At 38.6% G+C, this 21,660-nt stretch overlaps 1 protein-coding gene across 5 annotated transcripts in view; it reads right to left on the bottom strand.

Moving 5' to 3' along the window:
* Nucleotides 1-21,660, bottom strand: part of LOC147912010 (uncharacterized) — a 99,034-nt gene that overhangs the window by 11,165 nt on the left and 66,209 nt on the right. For 4 of the 5 annotated variants that reach the window (XR_015550751.1, XR_015550752.1, XR_015550750.1 and 1 more), the window contains one exon: nt 20,099-20,162. Coding sequence is in view for 2 of the 5 variants with exons in the window: in XM_087427777.1 (XP_087283903.1) it covers nt 20,104-20,162 (59 nt within the window). In the remaining 3 variants the exon portion in view is untranslated. Of the gene's footprint in view, nt 1-19,677; nt 19,918-20,098; nt 20,163-21,660 lie in introns of those variants that run through there. The other variant, XM_087427778.1, reaches the window with a different exon arrangement.

Below are 21,660 nucleotides of genomic sequence, written 5' to 3'. Positions count from 1 at the left end.
AGGTGAGTGTGTCCTTAGAGATTGCTTGCTTTATCTTGCCCTTTAGATCAAATGCATCTTTTCAGAGATCACCTGCCCTAACATTGGGAATTTTGACTTATTCCTTGAAACAACAGAAAGCTTTTACAGCTTTTTGAGCAGAAGAATAGCATAATATAATCAGTGTTTTAGGAAAATTATTCTGGCAGAAGTATATGGATGGATGGAGGGAGGGATGAATGGAGGGATGGATGGATGGATGATAAAGAAAAGACATAGAGGAAGCTAACTAAGCATCTGCAACCTGGAAGAGAGCCTTCACCAAAACCCGACCATGCTGGCACCCTGATCTCAGACTTCCAGCCTCCAGAACCATGGGGAATACATTTCTGTTGTTTATAAGCCACACGGTCTAAGGTACTTTGTTATAGCAGCCCAAAAGGACTCAGACATGTACTATGGTTATGTAAGATGTTATCAGGAGAAGAAAAGTTTTTTTAAGAGATGTTATCATAAGGGGAAGTTGGGTGAATGGTACATGGAAATTCTCTGTACTATTTTTGCAACGTCTTTTGAGTCAAACTATTTCATAAGAAAACATACATAACAATAAATTAATTTTAAAAAACCATTTGGGGCAGAGTCTGGACACAAGTGGATAAATCCCAACCACAGCCCCCCCTTGCTCAGAGATCTAAACCTTTAAGGTCTACTCCTTATTGCCTGGAAGTCCTGATGATAGTTCCCCACACAATCTACCTTTCCCCTGCACATCCAAGGCTAAGTGATTTCTGCTTGGCTCTTGCCCATCCTCGGCCACCTGACTTCTGGAGCAAAATCCTTTTCTGTTTGTACCCTAGTTCTTCCTATTGGATCACATTGCCAGAAAGCCTACCTGCCATACAGCTCAAAGGAATCCCCCCAAGTCTACCCACCAAGCTCCAAGTCCTCTCTGCTAACCCTGGTTAGTGAACTTTCCCACCACCCCTACACTCTATCAACCACTCCTGTAGCTGTTTTCCCTCCTCTGGTAAGAAGAGGGGGGGATCCTATTTTGTGTCCTCTTATCTCTTCCCCTCCACATACAGGTCAAACCCCCTAGCCAGTCTGGAGGGCCTTCCTCCCACGCAGGAATCTCTTTGTCCTTTTCTTAGGGATCCACTTTAGCACTTCAACTAGAATAATCCTCGACCCACATTTCCCCTCCCCTCCACATTGGGTACCCACACCCAGCAGCCCGAAGCCAGGGTACCCAATGGACTTTGAATGATGTGCTTCCCTCCACCATTCAGTGTACAGAGCCTGGCTCAGAGCAAGGGTGCTCAGGTAATTGACAAAATCATATCCTTCCTCTCAAATATTAAAGCATGTAACACCCTAACTTTACTTTTAATCTCATTGGTCTCTCCTCTCTCTCTAGAGTAACCCCTTAACTCACAATAATTTTTTTTTTTTGAAAGAGTTACTTCGGCAAAACCTGGCATTGCCTTAGCTCTGAAAAATCAACACAACAGCATCATGCCTACTATATTATTAGTGGAAGTAAAGAAACATGTCCATCAAGACCCAAGGTTCTGCTTAGTCCAGCAAATTGCTTCAGTATCCATCTAGAAATCGTCACTGCAGGATGGAGGATTTCAGAGATGTGAACATTGGAAATTGACCTACAAAGATCCAATGGCTTCTGCTGTCAGAAATACTGTAAAATAAATTTGGCAGCAGAGTTACAAATACCTATGGGAGTTCATGTTATGCTGATGGTCTTTTCTGGCATCAGGCCTTCCTGCTGCCATTAGGTGTCAAGATGCTCCCTGGTTGTGTTGACGTTGGTACTCTTGGAACATGCTCCTCTCCTGCCAGTTACGTAATACTCCTTAGCACTGAAATCGGGACTTCAGAGTTCCATTTCCTTTGTTGTTTGTGAGGAACTTTGACTCCAAGTCCTGGGAGCTGTTATGATTATTTTATATTTATTTTCTATATTTATATATTTAATATATGGAAATATTTATATATTTATATATTTTATATTTAACACTAACCATATTTGACCTCAGCAGCAACAATTTCAGAATAAACTTTTTTCTTGAATCTCGAATTACTAGTAAAGAGATATCCTTTTTATGAATATGTCTAAGGTTTTAGAATAAGTTCTCTTTTGAATCATTGTGAAATAGTAGAAAAGAATCAGAGTAGCACTGGTCAGAGTTTCTACAATTCAACTATAACTTAAGTAATGTTGAGCCAAATAGTAAGAAATCTAAATTCTGCTACTAAATTAATTATCTCCCACCTTGGTTCATAAGATAAATTGGAACCTGGTTGGTATAAGTTTGTCACTGGTTTGTCACCTGGAAAGCTACATAATTTATAAGGCCCAGTGCAAATGAAAATGTGGGACCCCTTGTTCAAAAATTACTAAGAATTTTAGGATAGTGATAGCAGAGCACTAAACCAAGCACAAAGCCCTTCTAAGCATGGGGCCCTGTGCAACTGCACAGGTTGCACAACCGTGAAACTGGCTCTGCTTTTCACCACTAAACTCCACTGTTTCCTTGGAAGTGTCTTGCAGCCTCAAGGTTGAAAGCCAGCCCTGTGTAAATTCTGAGTTAAGGAGTTAAAATTGAAACGTGTTTCCAAAGGGTTTTGGTGCATAATCAGATGACCTGGAGAAGCCAGTGTTTTGGTTAGGGATGTCTGGGAACCCACTGATGGTAGTTTATCCAAATAAGGATGTATTTATTTCAGGCACCAAGAATTCTGGGGGTAGGTAGCCAGGATTGGTTCAGCAGCTCATAGACGGCAGGAGAAACTAGGCTCCTTCTGTCTCTCCCATTCTTAGCAATGGGGCTGACACCCCTAAACATCATAGGTGCTCCAAGCAGGAAGGAAGAAGCAGAAGAGGCAGTACGGCAGCTTTTACTTAGGTCTCTACTTAGTCTTGGCCAAGACTAAGTCGTGTGTCCAACATTAGCTGGAAAGGAGGCTTTCCAGCCTCCATAGTTAAAGACTATAAGCTAAGAGAAGGTTGGAATAGGTGATGAATAGCTCAGAATACACAGGTTGGAATAGAAATAGGCCGGAATACAGTATCTGCCAAGCCACTTAGGTGTTCCTCTAGAGCAGTGCTTCTCAAACTCAGTGTGCATATGAATCACGTGGGGATTTTGTTGATCTGTAGATTCTGAATGAGTAGCTCTAAGCTCAGGGCTGTCTACCTTTCTCAGGCGATGTTGATGCTTCTGATCTGTGCACCACTCTTTGACCATTGAATCCCTAGAATACCAAGAGTCAGGAGAGGAAAAATGAGATAAAAATAAATAATAAATCTAAAGTAGAGGAATAGGAATTGACACGCACTCATAGGAAAAAGGAAATTCAATTCTTCATAACTGAGGAAGGAGCCTGTGTCAGGAGAAGAGTAATATGGAAACCTCCTGACCAGATGAACTTACCAATCAAAGGGACAAATTGCTCCTGGTAGGGTACTTGCCTCCTGAAGCCAATAATGGGACATTTAGGAAAGATCTAGTCCTTTGATGACCTTGACAGTTTGGAAAAGATAGCTCAGCCTACCTGAGTCAATTAATAAGCGCAGTGAGTTTCAAAGTCTGAGTCCATAGAAGGAGCATAAAAGTAAAAGAAGAGTGGAAATGGAAAAAAACGGAAAGTAGAGGTTAACTCTCCAAGCTGGGATTGTGCCTGTAATTATCTTAAGATCATAATATTTAAATTGATAGTGTGAATTGGGCTCGAATGAACAGGTTGCTTCCAGAGAAGAGTGTTTTGTTTTGTTTTCTTACCTTCAGGTGATGATATCATAGAGTTACCCAGGGCCCGCAGTAATAAGGAACCAGCCAGGATAATGTCTCAGTTAGGATTCCTTAGCTGCAAGCAATAGAAACCAGCTCTGGCTGACTTAAACATAAGCAGCTTATTGGATGACTATTGATGCTTCCAGAAATGATGGGCTTGGGAAAGGACAAGAACCAAGGGAACACCAGAGAATTAGGAAGCAGAAACCACAGCCATAGCCGTGGAGCAAAGTTTGTTTAGCACATCATTCCTTCCTGCCCTTGAGTCAAAGTCCCAGAAGAGAGCTTCCAGTCAGCCAAGCTTAGGTTATATACTTATATCCTGACATGGTCTCTTGGCTTCTGCAAAAAGTGGTTGGCACCTGGAATTGCTCTCCCACCAAGACCACATTATGCAAAAGAGTAACTCCCCAAAAAGAAATCCAAATGATACCAGAAAAGTGAAATGGATACTGGGCAATCAAAAACAAAAACAAATGCTTGCTATAGATGCAAAATACAGTTTCTCTCTAATACAAGTTCCAATTGATTGGGGGTAGCTGCCTAGAGTATATGTTGAGAAGATTTCTGAAACCATGTCCAAGCAGAATGGGAAAAGGTGCTGTGATTGATCAGTGGGGTTGGCCATTGCCACTAAAAGAGAAAGAAGTAAAATATGTGCCAGCTCTTTGCCATTTTTTGCATAGCACAAATCTACCTACTCCCTAAAGGCTTTCTCTTATCCGTTCTGCTAGAAATAAACCCTCCCTTTCTGGCTCAAACTATTTTCCACCCCTGAATAGCTGAACAACAATCTGAAACCCTCTGTGCCTCCATTTTTCATTGGTTAATGGAATATTAATATCCAATTCCTAGGGTAGTTTTGAGTATTATAAACATTAAAACAGGGCAAACATCATGCATAATGCCTGGCAAAAAGTCAGCTCCCAATAAATGTTAGTATGCCCCTCGATATGTACCTCTCTATGACTGGCTATACATTCTTCCCTGTGTCATGGCTACTTGTGTATAAGTACACAGAGGTGGAAAGAAGAGATACTGGACTTTGAAACCATCAGAGTCCTTGTGTGGTCTTGCTCTATTTACCACTGTATTTCCACCACCCAGTACAGAACATATCACTTAGAGCAACAGCTCAAGGAACAGTCATTGAATGAGTGAGAAAGTTAACCTCTCTGAGCCTCAGTTCTCCCAGCTATAAATTGAGACCACCTCTTGCTCATTATATCAAGATGTTTCAAAGCAAAAACATGTAAACATTGCCTAGGACAGTCTTTAACCACATATTTGCTACTCCATAAATGTTAGTTTCCTTCCTTTCCCAAAAACTGGTAGTTTCAATGAATAAAAAAATGGTCCTGGAGTGTGATCTATTTCATATGCTCAGATTAAACCAATGAGTAACTACATTCAATTAGATTTGAACACTTGTTTAAAAAGATAAATATGTGAGCCACAAAGGAATCCATTTCAATTTTAACTAAAGATAATTGAAATACATATTTCTACAAGGAAGAAGAGGCCAGACCAAAAAAATCCCTTCTTTTTTTCCTCCTCCTTCATTATTCCAAGAGGTGTCAAATTATTGATCTACACTCAGAAAGTGGCTTTGATGAACTTGGGACTTCCTCTGTTTGATAGGAACAAAAGGACACTATGAAAATAAAACAAATGCTCACTATTATTTTTAGCTGTAAACCTAGAATGGGTAAAACTGAAAACTGCTTACTTCTGCAAGCTGTTAAGGATTGGTCATTCTGAAAACAAATTTATACTTACTTTAAGATACATTTGGAAAATAATATCACTGTAATAAGCTGAAATTCAATGTCGGCTCCTTTCCCAATAGGACCCAACTAGAGCAAGCACTTTTCTACCAATCTGTATTTTTCTACAAACATAGGCACATAAAGAATAGCTTGGAAACTCAGTTTGCTCCACAATAAAAAATAAAAGCTGTTCTCTTCATTTAAAAATCTTTCAATTACCTTTTGCTTCATCCCTTCTATCTCGCAGATGGTTTCTTCTTTCTTGATTGTTTTCCATTTTTCTGATAGAAGAGGAAACCAATTGCATAATTTTTATGGCAGATATATACCCTGTTGATGACACAGCTATCTTAATTTTCCAATTGTGGGGTTTAGTTGCATTAGGCAAGAACTCTGTGGTGTTTGTCCTCTCTGAAGTATATTGACAGATACTGAGCCATAGCAAAACATCTGTGTATTTGTGTTTGTATCAACATGTCTTTGTGGGCGTGTACAAAACACAGAGGAAGCTATAGGTTAATTTAAATGATGACGGCTTTTAACAAAAAAATTTTTTTACTGTTAGTTCTAACTGTAAAAACAATATAAAAACAAAGATAAGAATGTGACATGGGCCATAGGTTGATAATCAGAAAAGCTAGGCTTTCAGTTCTCATTTCATCACTAACCGGCTCTGTGACTGTGATAGCTAGCTGCCAAGATGGAGTCCAGTGATCTCTTCCTTCTGGTACTCACGACCTTGTGTAATCTCCTCCCACATTATATCACGGTTGGTCTGTGTGACCAATAGAATATGGCAGAAATGGTGTTTATCGCCACTGAGGCTAGATCATAAAAGACACTGTGGCTTCTCTACCTTGCTCTCTCTTAGGTCACTCACTCTGAGGTAAGCCTGTTGCAATGTTATGAGAACACTCAAGCAGCCCTGTGCAGAGGCCCACATACTGAGGAACAGAGGTTTATGACCAACAGTGACTTCAGTGAGCTGGGAAGAGATCTTCCAACCCCAGAAAGCCTTCAGATGACTGCAGTCTTGGCTGACATCTTGATCGCAACCTCATGAAACACCCAAAGCTAGAACTCCCATCTAAGTAATTCCCAGATTCCTGATCCATAGAAACTATGGCATAATAAATATTTATTCTTTTAAGTCACTAAACTTTGGGGTAACTTATTACATAGCAATAGATAACTCAAACAATGAGCCAGTAGGAAGTGCCACTTTATGTTTCCATTTGTCAGGTTATTATTATTCAGTCAACAAATATTTACTGCCTAATGTGTCAGGCATTATTAAAATGGAGAATTAGACCAAATTTTCCTTCCAGAAATAACATTTTGATTTTCATGGATAATCACAGAATCTGTCAGACTATTCTGTCAATAGAATCTGCAGTTTGCTAGATCAAACACTCACTTCTTGTAGAAAAAGTCCAAATACTATCTGAAATCAATACCATTAATTGGCTAACCCAATGATCATTTCCTTATCCCTTGTTGCTTTCAAATTTAGACACTGGAAACTACTAATTGGCTTTTCCAGCTTTCCTTGCCACCAGAGGTGGCCATGCAAACATAATGCTGTCCAATGGGACAGAAATAGAAATTTGTTGAAAGGGTTTCCAGGAAAGATTTTGCTTTCCTGATAAAAGAAGCAAATATGACTGGCACATTCTTTCCTCCTTTTTTCTGCCCTAGATACAGCCCAATGCCTGGAGCTGAAGCAGCCATCTTGTAGCCATGAGGGGAAAGCCTAGGGAATTAAGAGACACTGGCCTTGATATAGATGAGCTGCCAAACCAATGCTAGGAGCTTCCTACCTCCAGAGATGCAAAACTCTCTATATAAGTCATAAAGTCTACACTTTCTATTACTTGTAGCCAAACTCTATCTTAATTGATACAGTACCGTAGAAAGTGATTGGTTTCAAAAGAAATAATAAGGAAGGGTTTCCCCCCCAATGCATCTCCTTTGCTGTGAATTCCATGAATTATTGAGATATAGTTTGCTAACATCAACACCAACAACAACAAAAAAGCCTCTCTCCTGTCTTCGTAAACACTAGGCAACAGTGTATTAGTAGTACTTAACATTTCTTGAGTGCTCACCATGTACCAAGCACTGTTCTAAGTGCTTTAGAAGTATTAATTCATTTAAATTTCACAATAATTCTTTGAGGTCAATACTATTATTTTCTACATTTTGCAGATAAGAAAACTGAGGCACAGAGATTAAGAAAATTTACAGGACTTCATAACTAATTAAACAGTAAAGCTGAAACTAAAACCAAGATCATTTAATTTCTGTCTTCATCATTTTGCTTATATCTGACATTTTTATTTTTTTTTTTTAATTGTATTTATTTTATTTTTCCCCCCAAAGCCCCAGTAGATAGTTGTATGTTGTAGCTGCACATCCTTCTAGTTGCTGTATGCGGGACTCGGCCTCAGGATGAACGGAGAAGTGGTGCCTCGATGCGCACCCGGGATCCGAACCCGGGCCACCAGCATCGCAGCGCGCGCACTTAACCACCAAGCCACAGGGCCGGCCCGTGACATTTTTAGATAAAGCAATAAACACAAGAAAAAATGACATTCATGCTCCCCCAAATGCACAGGATCTTCCAAATTTTGATTTTTTTAACTCTTTGAATATTTTCTGCTTATGTAACTTTAAATTATACATACAGCTAGCAAGTGGAGAAGAGCTGGGCTGAGCAATAGAGTAAGATGTGAGATATGTGACTTTGGATGGAGGGAAAAATAACACTAACAGTCATCATCATCACTGTCATCATATCTAACATTCATCGAGTTTCTGCCTTATACTATGCACTACACTAGTAGGTACTATGTCATCTTTATATTTAAATATTTAGGGATGTTTCCCCAAGGATCAATTAGGCCTGATTTTCAAAAGACCACTCAAATCAATGGAGATACAGACATTCACCAATTAAGAGAAAATCAGAGCCATAATCAGATGAACCTTGGGGAAATATATCCAAAGCCCTTAATAGAAGAAAAATTAAATAGCTATGCTTTATTGAACATTTACTCTGTGCCAGACACTGCACTTAATGGTTTACAAGCGTTATCTTTCATCTTCACACAACTCTAAGTAAAGTCCTATCATTAGCCTTCGGTCCTCTCTGTCCCCCACTCCACCTGCTGGGGAGTGAGAGGAGGAGATGCAAAGGTTGGAAGTAACTAGATAAACTCTTTCAGGCACCAGCCCCATCTTCTATGTTCTATGCATAAGAAATGATTAGACTCTTGGGTCAGAGACAAAGGACAAAGGACAGCAATTGCAGTAGTCAGAGTAACATCACTCGTACTGGTTCCCCAAGCCCCGACTCCCACAGGGTGATGCAGTGAGGGCTAGGTGACCTGAATATGCAGTGAGGAACTCTGAGCCTTGAAAATACCAGTCCAATAACACGGCTGCTACTAAACCTGCCCTGGAGAGAGACATTATCATTACTGTCCTGGAAAGTAAGAAAACCTGCCCTCTGCTTTGGAGGGAGTCACTATCTCTATCTTCTAAGGTCTTTCATCATACAAGTATCCTGGAAAGGATAGTCTGGAATGCAAATCTGTTGATGCCTTTGCTCAGAAGACGGGACAGAAATTCAAGACACCACAAAGAATTGTCTCCCAACAAACAAATGATTCAGAAAGGTTTTCATGGAATCATTCCAGTGTTCCCAGGTAAGTATAAATGTAGGAACTGAAATTAGGATTATACATATTTCTAAGCTTTTATTTACTTAATCATTTGGAAAGCAATCATAGAATGTCCATAGCCTACAATGTCAAAAATGATTCACCTATTTTGAAGAAAACACAATGCAGAAAAACATTTATGAGTGCCCTTCAGGGCCTGACCATAGATTGGCTTTTCACGGACATCTTATCACTGCAATCTCAAACATTCAGTCATTAAACTCATCAAGTGTGCTTTCTGAGAAGAATAAAGTTATCAGTGATATTGACGATGAAGTTTATGAATAAATAAAATAGTGTCAATATTTTATTGTCGACACAAAATAACCAATAACCATTCTATAGATAAGAGAAATAAGGTGAGTTTACTTGAGCCAGAGTGAGGATTATAACCCGGGAAGGCCTTAGAAAGCGTTCCGAAGAAGCATGGTTTTCAGTCCAGTCTTGTATCTTTTTAGAACAAAGAACATACATTAAATACAGCCAGGATACATTTTCATCAAAATTTCAAAGAGGTATTCAGTTGCAACTTAGCAGGTCAACGTGACCGTGATGTCAGGAAAGGGACTAATCCGGGCGTTACCAATAGGGCCTGGGAGGGTAAGTATGCATTCTTATCTTAAGAGGGTGTATTCTTTAATGGTTAAACTGATGTACACTGTATGTTTGATAGGCCATAAGTCAGGCTTTTTAGTTCCAGCCAGATCAGTTTTGAACCTGAATAGTTACCCCATATACCTCAATATGTGAAAATCTCTTGTCATTATGAGTAACTACTAAGAGCTGCTAAAAGAGCATCACAGACCAGATGCAACTGGTTTAGTTCAATCATCAACCTGTTATGATGGATTGTAATTAGTCTTTGGGTGGTGAACATGATGTAATCTATGCAGAAATAGAAGTATAATGATGTACACCTGAAATTTATATAATGTTATAAACCAATGTTACCACAATAAAAAAAAATCATCAATCTGTAACCACAGGACCAGGAATAGAATTTGCCACCCCAAAATATGCCTCTTTGGCATAAGGGATAAATTTTGAGCTGATGATTATTAAAAATACAGCAGACACAGGAAAAGCTCTGAAAACCTAGAAGTTACCCATTTGTAAGGGAAATTTACATGTATAAGAAAAGTCTCCATTTGTAAGGTTGCCTCCCTCTCTGTGCCAGGAAGGGGAGGATGACTCTAAATCTCTAGAAACTCGTGTCAATAAAGAAGGCAACGACTTAAATCTGCATAACGACTTTACCCTTGTTTACTGTGCTTTTCCTAGTAACCTCCCATAACTGACCCCATTTTAACAACAAGATGTTAAAGCTTTCTCAGGGGCAGTGAGCCAGCCAGGAGGAAAGCGCAGAAGAGAAAATTTTGATCTGCCAATAGAAACTTATCCTGCCACCACTTCTGCATACCAGCCTGCCCTCCCCACTCCCTTAAACCTTACCCCACACCCTGGATCAGGGAGACAGAGTTGAGAGCCTGTCCTTCTGTCTCCTTGACAATAGATTGTGCAGTAATAAACTGCTTCCTCTCTCAAAGACCAGTGTACACAGTATCGGCTTCTGTGCGCATAAGGGGGTGAGCCCTTGCTCAGTAACATGCCTAATTAACCCTATTAGGTTCTTCTTTACATATGAGGAAACCAGGCCTCCCATAGATGAAGTAAACCTCCCAAGATCACTCAGCAGGTTTATGGAAAAACCACATCTGTCTCACTCCACATGTAATCCCAAAATGCATAAACAGGATTCTTTTGATCACCTTTAAGCATATTATAAAACATTCTCAGAAACCAAGAATTTTCATAGGTTCATAGTGAGAGACTTGGATTTGGGATCTGAGCCCATAAAATAATAACATTACATATTTTTTCTAAAATAACCATTTTCCAGCCAGGAATTTGAAACCTGAAAATGCTTTTTCCCAAATGGAATGGGAAAAAATAAACTGTGGTATTTGTAAAAGTTATTCAATGATGAATTAGTCTCTGGGTTATCATAAAACTATTTTGGTAGTTTCCTGATTGCTGTGAGGTTAATAATAACTTGGGAATGATGCCTGTAGCCTTCAGTCATTTATTTAGTGCCAGCAATATCCCAGAAAAAAACCCCACAACATTATTTAAGCCACTTCACATACTTTTGAGGAAATAAAGGAATAGGATTATTTATTAATTAACAGGAATCTCCATCCTGTGAGTTTTTAAACTACCTTTAAACTAAGAGAAAAAAATAGGAAATAAATCATAATCAGGTTTGTGTCATAAATATCACAGTATAACAGCCCCATGGTTTGATATAAAATATCTTCCTAAGAATGTATACAAATTCCAATGTGAGAAAGTCAAACAATAGGACTACATAAGAATGAAGGGGAGCAGAATTTGCCACCCCAAAATATGCCTCTTTGGCATAAGGATTATCTTGAGCTGGTTATTTATAAGAAACAACAAACACAGGAGAAGTTCTGAAAACCGACTGTTTTGTAAGATACATTTACATTTATAAGGGAAATCTCCATTTGTAAGAGTGTCTCCCTCTCTGTACCAGGAAGAGGAAGATGACAAAATCTCTAGAAACTCTTATCAATGGAGAAGGCAGGACTTAAATCTGCATAACAACCTTAACCTGTTTACTGTGCTTTTCCTGGTCACCTCCCATAACTGCCCCCCACCAACACCTTCTTTTGTCTTTAGCTGGAGATGGTATTTAAGGTGGTGTCTTAGGCCATTTGGAGGAGTTACTCTGTTTTTCCTGGGTCTCTGCCGTGTATGCAGGAGGTATACATGTTATTAAACTTCTGTTTGTTTTTCCCCTGTTAATCTGTCTTTTATTACAAGGAGCATCTCAGCCAAGAACCTAGAAAGATGGAGGTAAAATTATTTTTCCTCGCCAACAAGAGGAGGTGATTCTCAGAGATATTAAAAAATATTAGAAAAACTCACAATACATCGATCATTTTGACACACTCTTTAATAATATATTTTCAGCATTTTGGAAATGTTTATTATTTTCGTTCATTTTCTTCACAATTAACATAGTCTACCTATGTAAGTCTGATGAGTGTCCAAATAAAGTTAAAAATTATCAGCTTTCAGCATGCTTAAGGATCTGTATTGAGTTTGTACCCTAAACTTCTCTCACTGACATTTTTATAAAATAATAAAGACAAAATGTAATAAAACATTCAAATAATGGCAGTGGGCAAAGACGGAGATGCTTCCAAACCTGACTGTTGAGTGACAGGCAGCGCCAATATGTGATGGCTTGAAATACTCATTCATCACCTGATGTATGAAAACTTCAATTTGACTTAGGAAAGGCAGTTTAAGGATTTCCCAATGAATAATGTATTAATGTGTGGGATGAATAAAACTCAAAATTTCAAAGGTCAGCACAGCCCTAATGTAAAGTACTTCTAAATTTCCCAAGGGTGACTGTAGCTAGCTAGCACTGTCTAATTCTGCATTTCCATTATTCCTGCAGAACGCCTGTTGATACACAGGACATTTCACTTCACAGTAGCACCGGAAGCTGAGCAAAGCATCAGTGACTTGCCACTCTCTGGGAGAAATTCTGGGGGCTGTAGGGTTGATAAGCCTGACTAAGAAATTGACCACTTCCTAGTCCTTCAAAACGGGACAGAGTCAGAGAGAAAGCAGGTGGGAGTGGGATATAACTGACCTCAATATCCACGCCTACCTCAGAGACAACGGGTCTGAGCCACAATTTTTCTGCAGGAAAATCATTTTCTGAGGCAATTAGGGTTGTAGATACCAGAAATTTGGCTAAGGACTGTACCCATCAACCCACACCCAGGTTAAAATCTGAGTCAAAAATTGTGACAACCCCCCATTGTCTTAATACCTCAAGGGCAGGAACATTTTCTTCTAGCGTATCTTTGAGTTTGCTGTTTGACTCAGTTGTCCTGGTTCCCCCTCTGCAATGCCTATTTTCAGAAGCTTGCATCTTTGTCCCCATAGCTATAACCTTCTCTTCTATCGTTTTCATCCTTTTGTTTTTTTCCCTCCTTATTTTTGGAGCACTGTTCAAGTTTGCCTTATCCATTTTTGATTTGTTTGTTCTCTAATGCAGATTCCATTCTTTTGTTAGCTCATGGATACTTTACTTCTGCCTTTGTTTGTAGTTTCCTTGGATTCTTCTCAATTGTTTCCAACTTTCACTTCACCCTTGCCTTCTTCTCAGTACCTTCTATTTTCAGGCCAGCCTTTTGTGCTTTCATTTCACCTTTCATTGCCTACTTCATAGAATTTGCATTTTCTTATATATTTTTTGCAAGCCCAATTTTCTTCTGTTTTCCCACGGTTGCATTGTTTCCTAGACCTTTGCTACTCAAACTGTGATCTCAGCACCAGCAGCATCAACATCACCAGGGAGCTTGTTCAAAATGTAGATTTTCAGGCTCTACCCAAGACTTACTGAATCAGAACCTGCATTTTAACAGGACCCCCAAGTGATTTGTAGGTATAATGGGGTCACGAGGTATTGAGAAGCACAGATCCGTGGTTCCCTGCAAGATGGTCTGGCACTGCGATTAGGAGCAGAGACTTTAAATGTTGGATGAATCAATGGGTCCCAGTACTGGCTCTGCCGCTGACTAGATGTGTAATCCTGGGTAAATCTTAATCAGTCTGAGCCATGGCTACCTCCATCTGTAATATGAGAGAACTCAACTCAATGTTCTCTGAGGTCAAGTTATTACATGAATCCAGATAAGCAAAATTTCTCCCCACTCTCCAACCTCTTAAGCCTGGTTAATGCAGCATAAAGCTGGCCACACTATTAAGGAAGCAGACAAATCTTTGTGGACCACATAAATCTATAACTATGGTATCTCCTAAAATCATAGCATATAACAGCCTCTTTTTGGGCCTAAGTAAAATTCTACTGGTGATTATGATGTACTTTCATTGCCCAAGGCATTGTCTAGACCTATGCTGTCCAATATGGCAGCCCATGTGGCCAACTAGTCCCATATAGCTATTGGGTGCTTGAAATGTGCCTAGTCCAAAATGAGATGTGAAGTAAGTGTAGGATCCACACTGGATTCCAAAAGTTTAATGCAAAAAAAAAAAAAGAATGTAAAATATCTCAATAATTGTGTTATATTGATTACATGTTGAAATGATCATATTTTGAATATATTGGGCTAAATAAAATATATTATTAAAATTAACTTTACCTATTTCTTTTTACTTTTTTAATGTAGCTATAAGAACATCTGGTGTGAAGAAAATTTAGTAACTCATTCTATTTCTACTGGGCAGTACTGGTCTAGAAGCTATGAGGAATAAAAAGATGAGTGTCTTAGTCTCTGACCTTTAAGGTTATTTTAGTATAGTGGAGAGAGAAGTGGAGAGATGGAATGGATCCAAAAGTAACTAACAGAAGGCAGAGCGACTATGAGACAAAAGAGTAGAGGGACAAAGTGCTACTTGCATGAAGGGGAAGAAGGCATTTATAACTGGGTTTTATTTGGAGAGGGATTTTTATTTGCAGGGGTGGGGGGATTTCCTACACAGGAAATCATCCTGCTGTGTTTTACCATCATTTTTCTCACAGAGATTTGAGCATTATCACAATAGGCTTTTGCTAACATTTGCAGAGGAACTAGAGAAAACCAACCCAAACCTGATCTCAAAGATATTATTGTCCTCAAAATGCTCTGAGAACAAGAAAAAATCTTGTTTTTATTTCCTACATGTGGTGTTAAAATCTATCCAGGGATGAAATGATATAAATTCCCCAAAATAAAGCATTATGGCTTGACTTCCGCCACACTCCTCTAAAAAGACAAATTATTGTTCATAGTGCAGTCTCTTGAATTGGCTAAATGGTCTTTCAAATAAACATTGTGAGAGATGGGTCTCCCAGGTGCTTACAAATTCCTCCCGTCCCTTAATGGTTGTATAGTGTGACTTCATGACAACTGGATGGAAAATGAAAAACATGATGTATGGCAGAGTTGGCTGGGGTGGGTTTAATAGACATCCACTTTGTAATTCCAGCTTCACAATGATCTTGTGCAATAGCAAGTGAGACCTAAAGGCAGCAAACAGAATTCTACCTTTAACATAGAATTCAATATCTATTGAATCCAATATCTCTTCCCTCTTATTCCTTACTAACAGAATTCTGCTTTTGCTAGCAGAGGCATACCCAGCTAAAAACTATATTCTCCAGCCTCTCTTGTAGATGGGATGACCAGACAACCCAATTCAGGCACATGAAGTGTAGAAGGAAGTTGTGCAGGACTTCTAAGAGAGCTCCTGCACCAGGGCAGACTCAGATAGGGCATCCTCCACCATGCTCTGTTCTGCCCTTCTTCTTGCCTACAATGTGGGCACAGTGCTGGAGGAGAAGCAATCGACTGTGGCCTGAGCAGCAACCGCACACAGAGGATGGCTGAGGAAAGAGATGGAGCCTGGAGCCTTTGTTTCCTTGTGGAGCCACCAGCCCTAGATTGTCCAACTCTGGAATTTTTGTCATGTGAAAAATATTAAATATTTGTTTAAGCCACATTGGTTGTGTACCCAACCAATGATGACAGCTGTTTGTTTGGTTGGTTATTTTCACCAAATGAGTTGATGTTTTAGTGACCTACCAACCCAACATTAACGGCAGTGTCAGTGTCCATCAATACTGCTTAATGGATCACATAACCTAAAAGAATAAAGCACTTAAACTACAAGAAATGTTATACTAGTTGTGACCTGTGGTTTTTCTAGTCCAGTGTTCACTGTATTCACTAATGCTTATCTCAAGAGCCTGAGGACGATGATAAACAACATGTATTGAGTACCTGCTATTGACCAGGCACTGTTTTCAATGTATTATGTATATTATGCATTTAATCCTTAGATGGACTCTGTGAGATAGGTAATTATTATCTCCGTGATACAGATGAGGGAAAAAGGGGGCACATGGAGTTAAATGATGTGCCCAAAATCCCAACTACTAAGTGGTAGATTCATCAGAATTTAAACCCATGTCAGCTGACGCTAGAGCCTACTCTCTACCAGGTATGTTTGATTGCCTCCTGCTCACAAAGAGCCCGAAATTCTTCCCTCAATGATGCTTTAAATGCCGACTGTGACCTTTTTGCTTTCTAACCCATTTGGTGTTTTAATTTCTTGAGCTACTTACAATTTTATTCAATGCTACTTCTCATGGTATGTTTCAAAATCATTACTGCCACCACAGGCAGGATTATTCAGTTGATGGTAGGTTAGAGCTAAAATAACCATACATACTCTGGCTTGGGACAGGCCAGTTTATATCTATTGTCCTAGCCTCCTGTCAAGTTTAGCATTTGTTCCGGATTTTTCATTTTTAATATAGTGATACTATTTCTAACAGCTTTATTGAGAACTTTTTGACATTTAAAATTGCATACATTTAAGATGCACAATTTGATGTTTTGATACATCTATACATTGTGAAAAGATCATCACGTCAGGCTAATTAACATATCCATCACCTCTACATAGTCACCAGTGTGTGTGTACATATGTGCGTGAGGGGGGGGTAAGAAGATTTAATTTAAGATCTATCCCCTCAGCAAATTTCAAGTATACAATACAGTATTGTTAACTGTCATCACCATTCTGTACATTAGATCGCCAGGACTTATTCATCTTGCATAACTGAAACTTTGTACCCTTTGACCAACATGACCCCATTTCTCTCTCCCCCCAGCCCCTGGCAACTACCACTCTACTCTCTGCTTCTATGAGCTTCACTATTTTAGAAGTAATGCTATTTAGAGATGCATTTATATAAGCTGAATGGATATACTAGACTTCTATCTTGTAATTCCAGCTTCTGCAATGGTCTCACGCAGCAGCATGTGAGACCCAAAGGCAGTGAACAGAATTCTCCCTTTAACAAGTGATTAAATATTAAACATGGTTACTTATAACCAACTGCTTCTTTTCCAGTCTTTTCCAGACGCAGATTTATTACCACCACCCTTTTAAGGACAGCATGCAGAGCACTAGCCGATAAAATGAAGTGCTCTCAGATTAGAGCAGCTAAAGACAGTGCATTAGTTATCTATAACTGCCTAACAAACCACCCCCAAAACTTAGTGACTTAAAACAACCACCGTTTTATTTGCTCATGAATCTGTGTGTCAGCACTTTAGGCTGGGCTCAGCTGAATGGTTCCTCTGCTGGTCTAGTCTGGGGTCACTCATGTGGTTACAGTTATCTGGTGGCTCAAATGGTGCTAGATGGTCTAGACAATGGTGATCAAACATTTTGGTCTTGAGAGTCCCTTTACACACTTAAAAATTGTTGAGGACCACAAAGAGCTTTCATTTAACTGGGTTATATCTATTGATATTTACCATATGAGAAAATAGGTAGTTTTTAAGAACAAGAATACATAAGCACACGTTTTCTATTAACCATCAGAGTGATGATGTCATCACACATTATGTAGCCCCTGGAAAACTCTAATGTACACTTGCAAGAGAATGAGAGCAAAGAAGGCACATGTCTTAGTATTACTATGAAAAGAGTTTTGACCTCATGGACCCTCTGAAAGGGCCTCCGGTACCACCAAAAGTCATCAGACTGCACTTTGAGAACTGCTGGCCTAAGATGGTCTCACTCACATGTCTGACAATTGGTACTGGCTAATAGCTGGACTTCTCTCTCATTATGTGGCCTCTCATCCACAAGGAAGCTAGCCTGGTCATGGTGATCTCAGGATAACGCAGAGAGTAAAAGAGGAAGCTGTAAAGGATCTTGACGCCTTGATCAGAAATCCCACAAGGAGATTTCCACTACTTTCTATTGGTCAAAACAAGTCACAGGGCTATCCCAGATTCAAGGGGAGAGGAAATAGGCTTCACCTCTTGATGGGAGAAATGCAAAGATGTGGCCTTCTCTGCAAACAATCTCCCTCGGACAGCTAACCCCTTCCAGAACTGGGCGGCGGTGATAAGTCAAGTATTTGATGCTGCTGACTCAGCTAGTCACCTGATGAGCCCTCTAGCAGTGCATGGTCTGTGATCAGCCTGAGAAATGCACAAACGAGTCAGTTCACCAATTAGTGGTGCTGGTGGGAACTAAAGACAATTTAGGTTAAGACTATGTGAAATATGTGTGGGAAATAGAGGCTGGACAATAAGCCTTCTGTAAAGTAAGTGGAAAATAGTCTGAATGTTCTTTTTATAGTGCTCTTGTCATTTACGATATGGGGTAAATCTCAACCACTTATTTATTTTATTGTTTGGCAAAGCTGTTTTTACTTTGCAATAAATGCTTTTGTAGCAGCGAGCTCACAGAAAGTTCATGTTCAATAAAAAATTAAGCACTGAGTTTCCTTTCTTCAAGAAAGGTATTGATGAATGTATAATTTGCACAAAATATTTGTTACTATTTACCATGTACAATGAGGGTCCTTATGATATCATTTTCCACCTGAAAACCAGAAGACCAAACCTACTAAAGAAGCATCAGTATCTGCTTCAAAATTTGTCATTTAAAAAAGTCTGTAGCTGAAGATAACAATTTAACAATTTAAGCAGCAGCCATGAAGACCTAGCACTCTATGCAACAAGGCTATTCATTTTGACCAAAGGATTACTCTTCATTTGCCCATTTTCAATTCCAAATGTTCTGGTGCACATACCATTGCAGCTACTGTGTAAAGTCAATTAGCAGAAGAGAACTTCACAGTTAAATGATGCCAGATTTTTATCAATGATTTCAGATGTTTCAAATGGAAAATCAGTTAATACCAATGATGATTTTATTTTTCCATCCATTTCTTGAAATCAAAGTAAAGCTCGGACGTTTGTTCTGCTGAAAATGAAACATCTGATGTTGTGAAGGCTATTACAAATTCAGTTATAAAGTTCAATATGGAAGATAAAAATATTTGTTTTTACGTGAAAGACATATACTTTTTATTTCATGGAGGACAGTGATGTGGTACAAACAACGGCATGATTTTATTAAGAAACCTATGGAGAAAATAGGTTCTTGGAATTGGTTTGCTGCATACGTTACTCATGATTGTGCTCAAACAAGCAGGAGTATTCCACCAATCAAAACAGAAGCTGAGGCTGTCAAAATTTCAAATGTTTCTATGTATACACAGAGAAACTGAGCTACAGAATTTTTGTGACAAAGACAACATTGAATGCAAATAATAATAGCAATAATCAGCACGGCAATACATGCTTGCTTTCTTTGTTACCCTTATCCATCAGATTTTAGAAATGTTTGAGCTTTCAAGTCTTCCAATGGTATAGGATTTTTGTCAGTGTGCAAAGAATTCTCTAAATTTGGGTTACATTTTTCCAAAATCTATTAAAAATCTTTAATCGAAGTATTCAACAAGTGGAGAACCAAAATATTTAAGCTTTTAACAAATTTTAGTAATTGAAATAAAGCTTGCAGACAGAAATCATTAAAACCTAGCCATACAAATGCAAGAGAAAAACCAAACAAAATAAATATGAGGCCTCAGATCACATACCTGATTTAACTTTGAGATTCTATTACTGTATTTTGGGATATCTTGTTGTGGGAAGGTCCTTTGGATGGCACTCCTATTATTAATTGTATAAATCCATATAGTCTTCTCTAAATGAATTCAAATTGATAAAGTTTACAATTTTGCAGCATCTAAATTTGGTGACATTCAAAAGAATCATAAAAAAGAGACAATTTTTTGGATAAGTTTTGTCTTGTAAAATATTTGCGGAAGATACCTGGTGGCAAAACGATAGTACCTGTAAAAAACTATTTGGGCTTAGATACTTACACTTTTCAATATCCACAAAAATAGAGATGAAAGTGTCCCCCATTTAGCAGAATTTGCTCAGAATCTGTAAAGAAAGTAAATTCTCAATTAAAAAACTGATGGTTTTTTAGTGATAAAGAGTTGATTGATATGCCAGCAATTTCAAATTATCAACCACAAAAATGCAACTTTAAAGAAAATTACAGCCAATTTTATGAAAAAATAATTGAAAACAATAAAACCATATAAAATGCATTCTTTAGATAAACATCAGCAACACAATCTTAAAGAAGAGATACAGCTAAGAAACTAGTAAAAATGTGTAAATTACAAATATTGAATAATGTTGTAACTGAGACTAATATAACGTATGTCAATTATACCTCAATAAAAAATATGTAAATATATACAAGAATAATTGCTCTGCTTCTGTTATTTTTTAATGTCAAAATTATCAATACAAAACTGTGGGCTGGTCCCATAGCATAGTGGTTAATTTTCCACACTCCACTTTGGCGGCCCGGGTTCACAGGTTCACAGGTTCAGATCCTGGGCATGGACCTACACCACTCATCAGCCATGCTGTGGCAGCGACCCACAAACAAAATAGGGGAAGATTGCCAACAGCTGTTAGTTCAGGGCTAATCTTCCTCAAGCAAAAAGAAAGAGGAAGATTGGCAATGGACGTTAGCTCAGGGCAAATCTTCCTCAGCAAAAGAAAAAGTGTTTTCTTTTTGCTTTAATGTATACACATATATATTACTTTTATTTATGAAAGATTTTATGTCTAGTAAAACTATTTTTAGATCCATCAATGTAACAAAACCAAATCATTGATCAATAAATAAATATTTCATTTATTTTAGACCTTCCCCTTTTTACTTTGAAAGTGTCCTGGTCTGGACTACAAGTTACATGGTTACTCTAGTTATAATTGTATGATTTATGCTTTCACAGGGCTTTCTAATATAGTTGTATTAAAATAAGAGAAGCTTTGATGCTATCATACGAGGGGTAGAAGAGATGCTCAATTTTCACTCAGCACAAAAGATCTTTTTTTCCTCTCTTTTTTGCCTGATAGCTTCAGGGAGCAGGTTTTGATGTTATATCATTCTGTTAATTATATTTCTCATTCCTTCCCACTATGCTCCATTTTAATGATGCTCAAGGAAGGTTTCTCACTCCGGAGTACCCAGGGCCTCTTCTGGTAAAGGTTGCTAAGGATATTTGCCCTAGGCTAGCACAGTGCTCCTTTCCCAAGTGGTCACACCCAGCATGACCCACTCAACTTTATTTAGCTCAAGTCCTGAACCAGAAAAGCCAGTTAGAGAAAGCCAACAGCTATTCCTTACATCTCTCCTTTCTTTCTCTTCCCTCTCCCCACCATCTTTAATAAGATGTGCTTTTACCACAGGAAGTAAAAAAGCAATAAAACCCTTTTGTCATTGAATTATAAATAGGGAAGTGTCCTTCTTCATTAATTAATGGTTTTTGAACTGAAATTTTTTACAGTCAAATTGGTTATTATTTTTGTTTGTTCTTATTAAATCCCCACTTCAATTAATTCCCAGCACGTGGGCAGC

Source organism: Ceratotherium simum, chromosome X, assembly GCF_057802395.1.
Source record: "Ceratotherium simum simum isolate JZ-2026a chromosome X, ASM5780239v1, whole genome shotgun sequence".
Lineage (NCBI taxonomy): Eukaryota > Metazoa > Chordata > Mammalia > Perissodactyla > Rhinocerotidae > Ceratotherium > Ceratotherium simum.
This window is presented reverse-complemented; position numbering and strand designations above follow the sequence as displayed.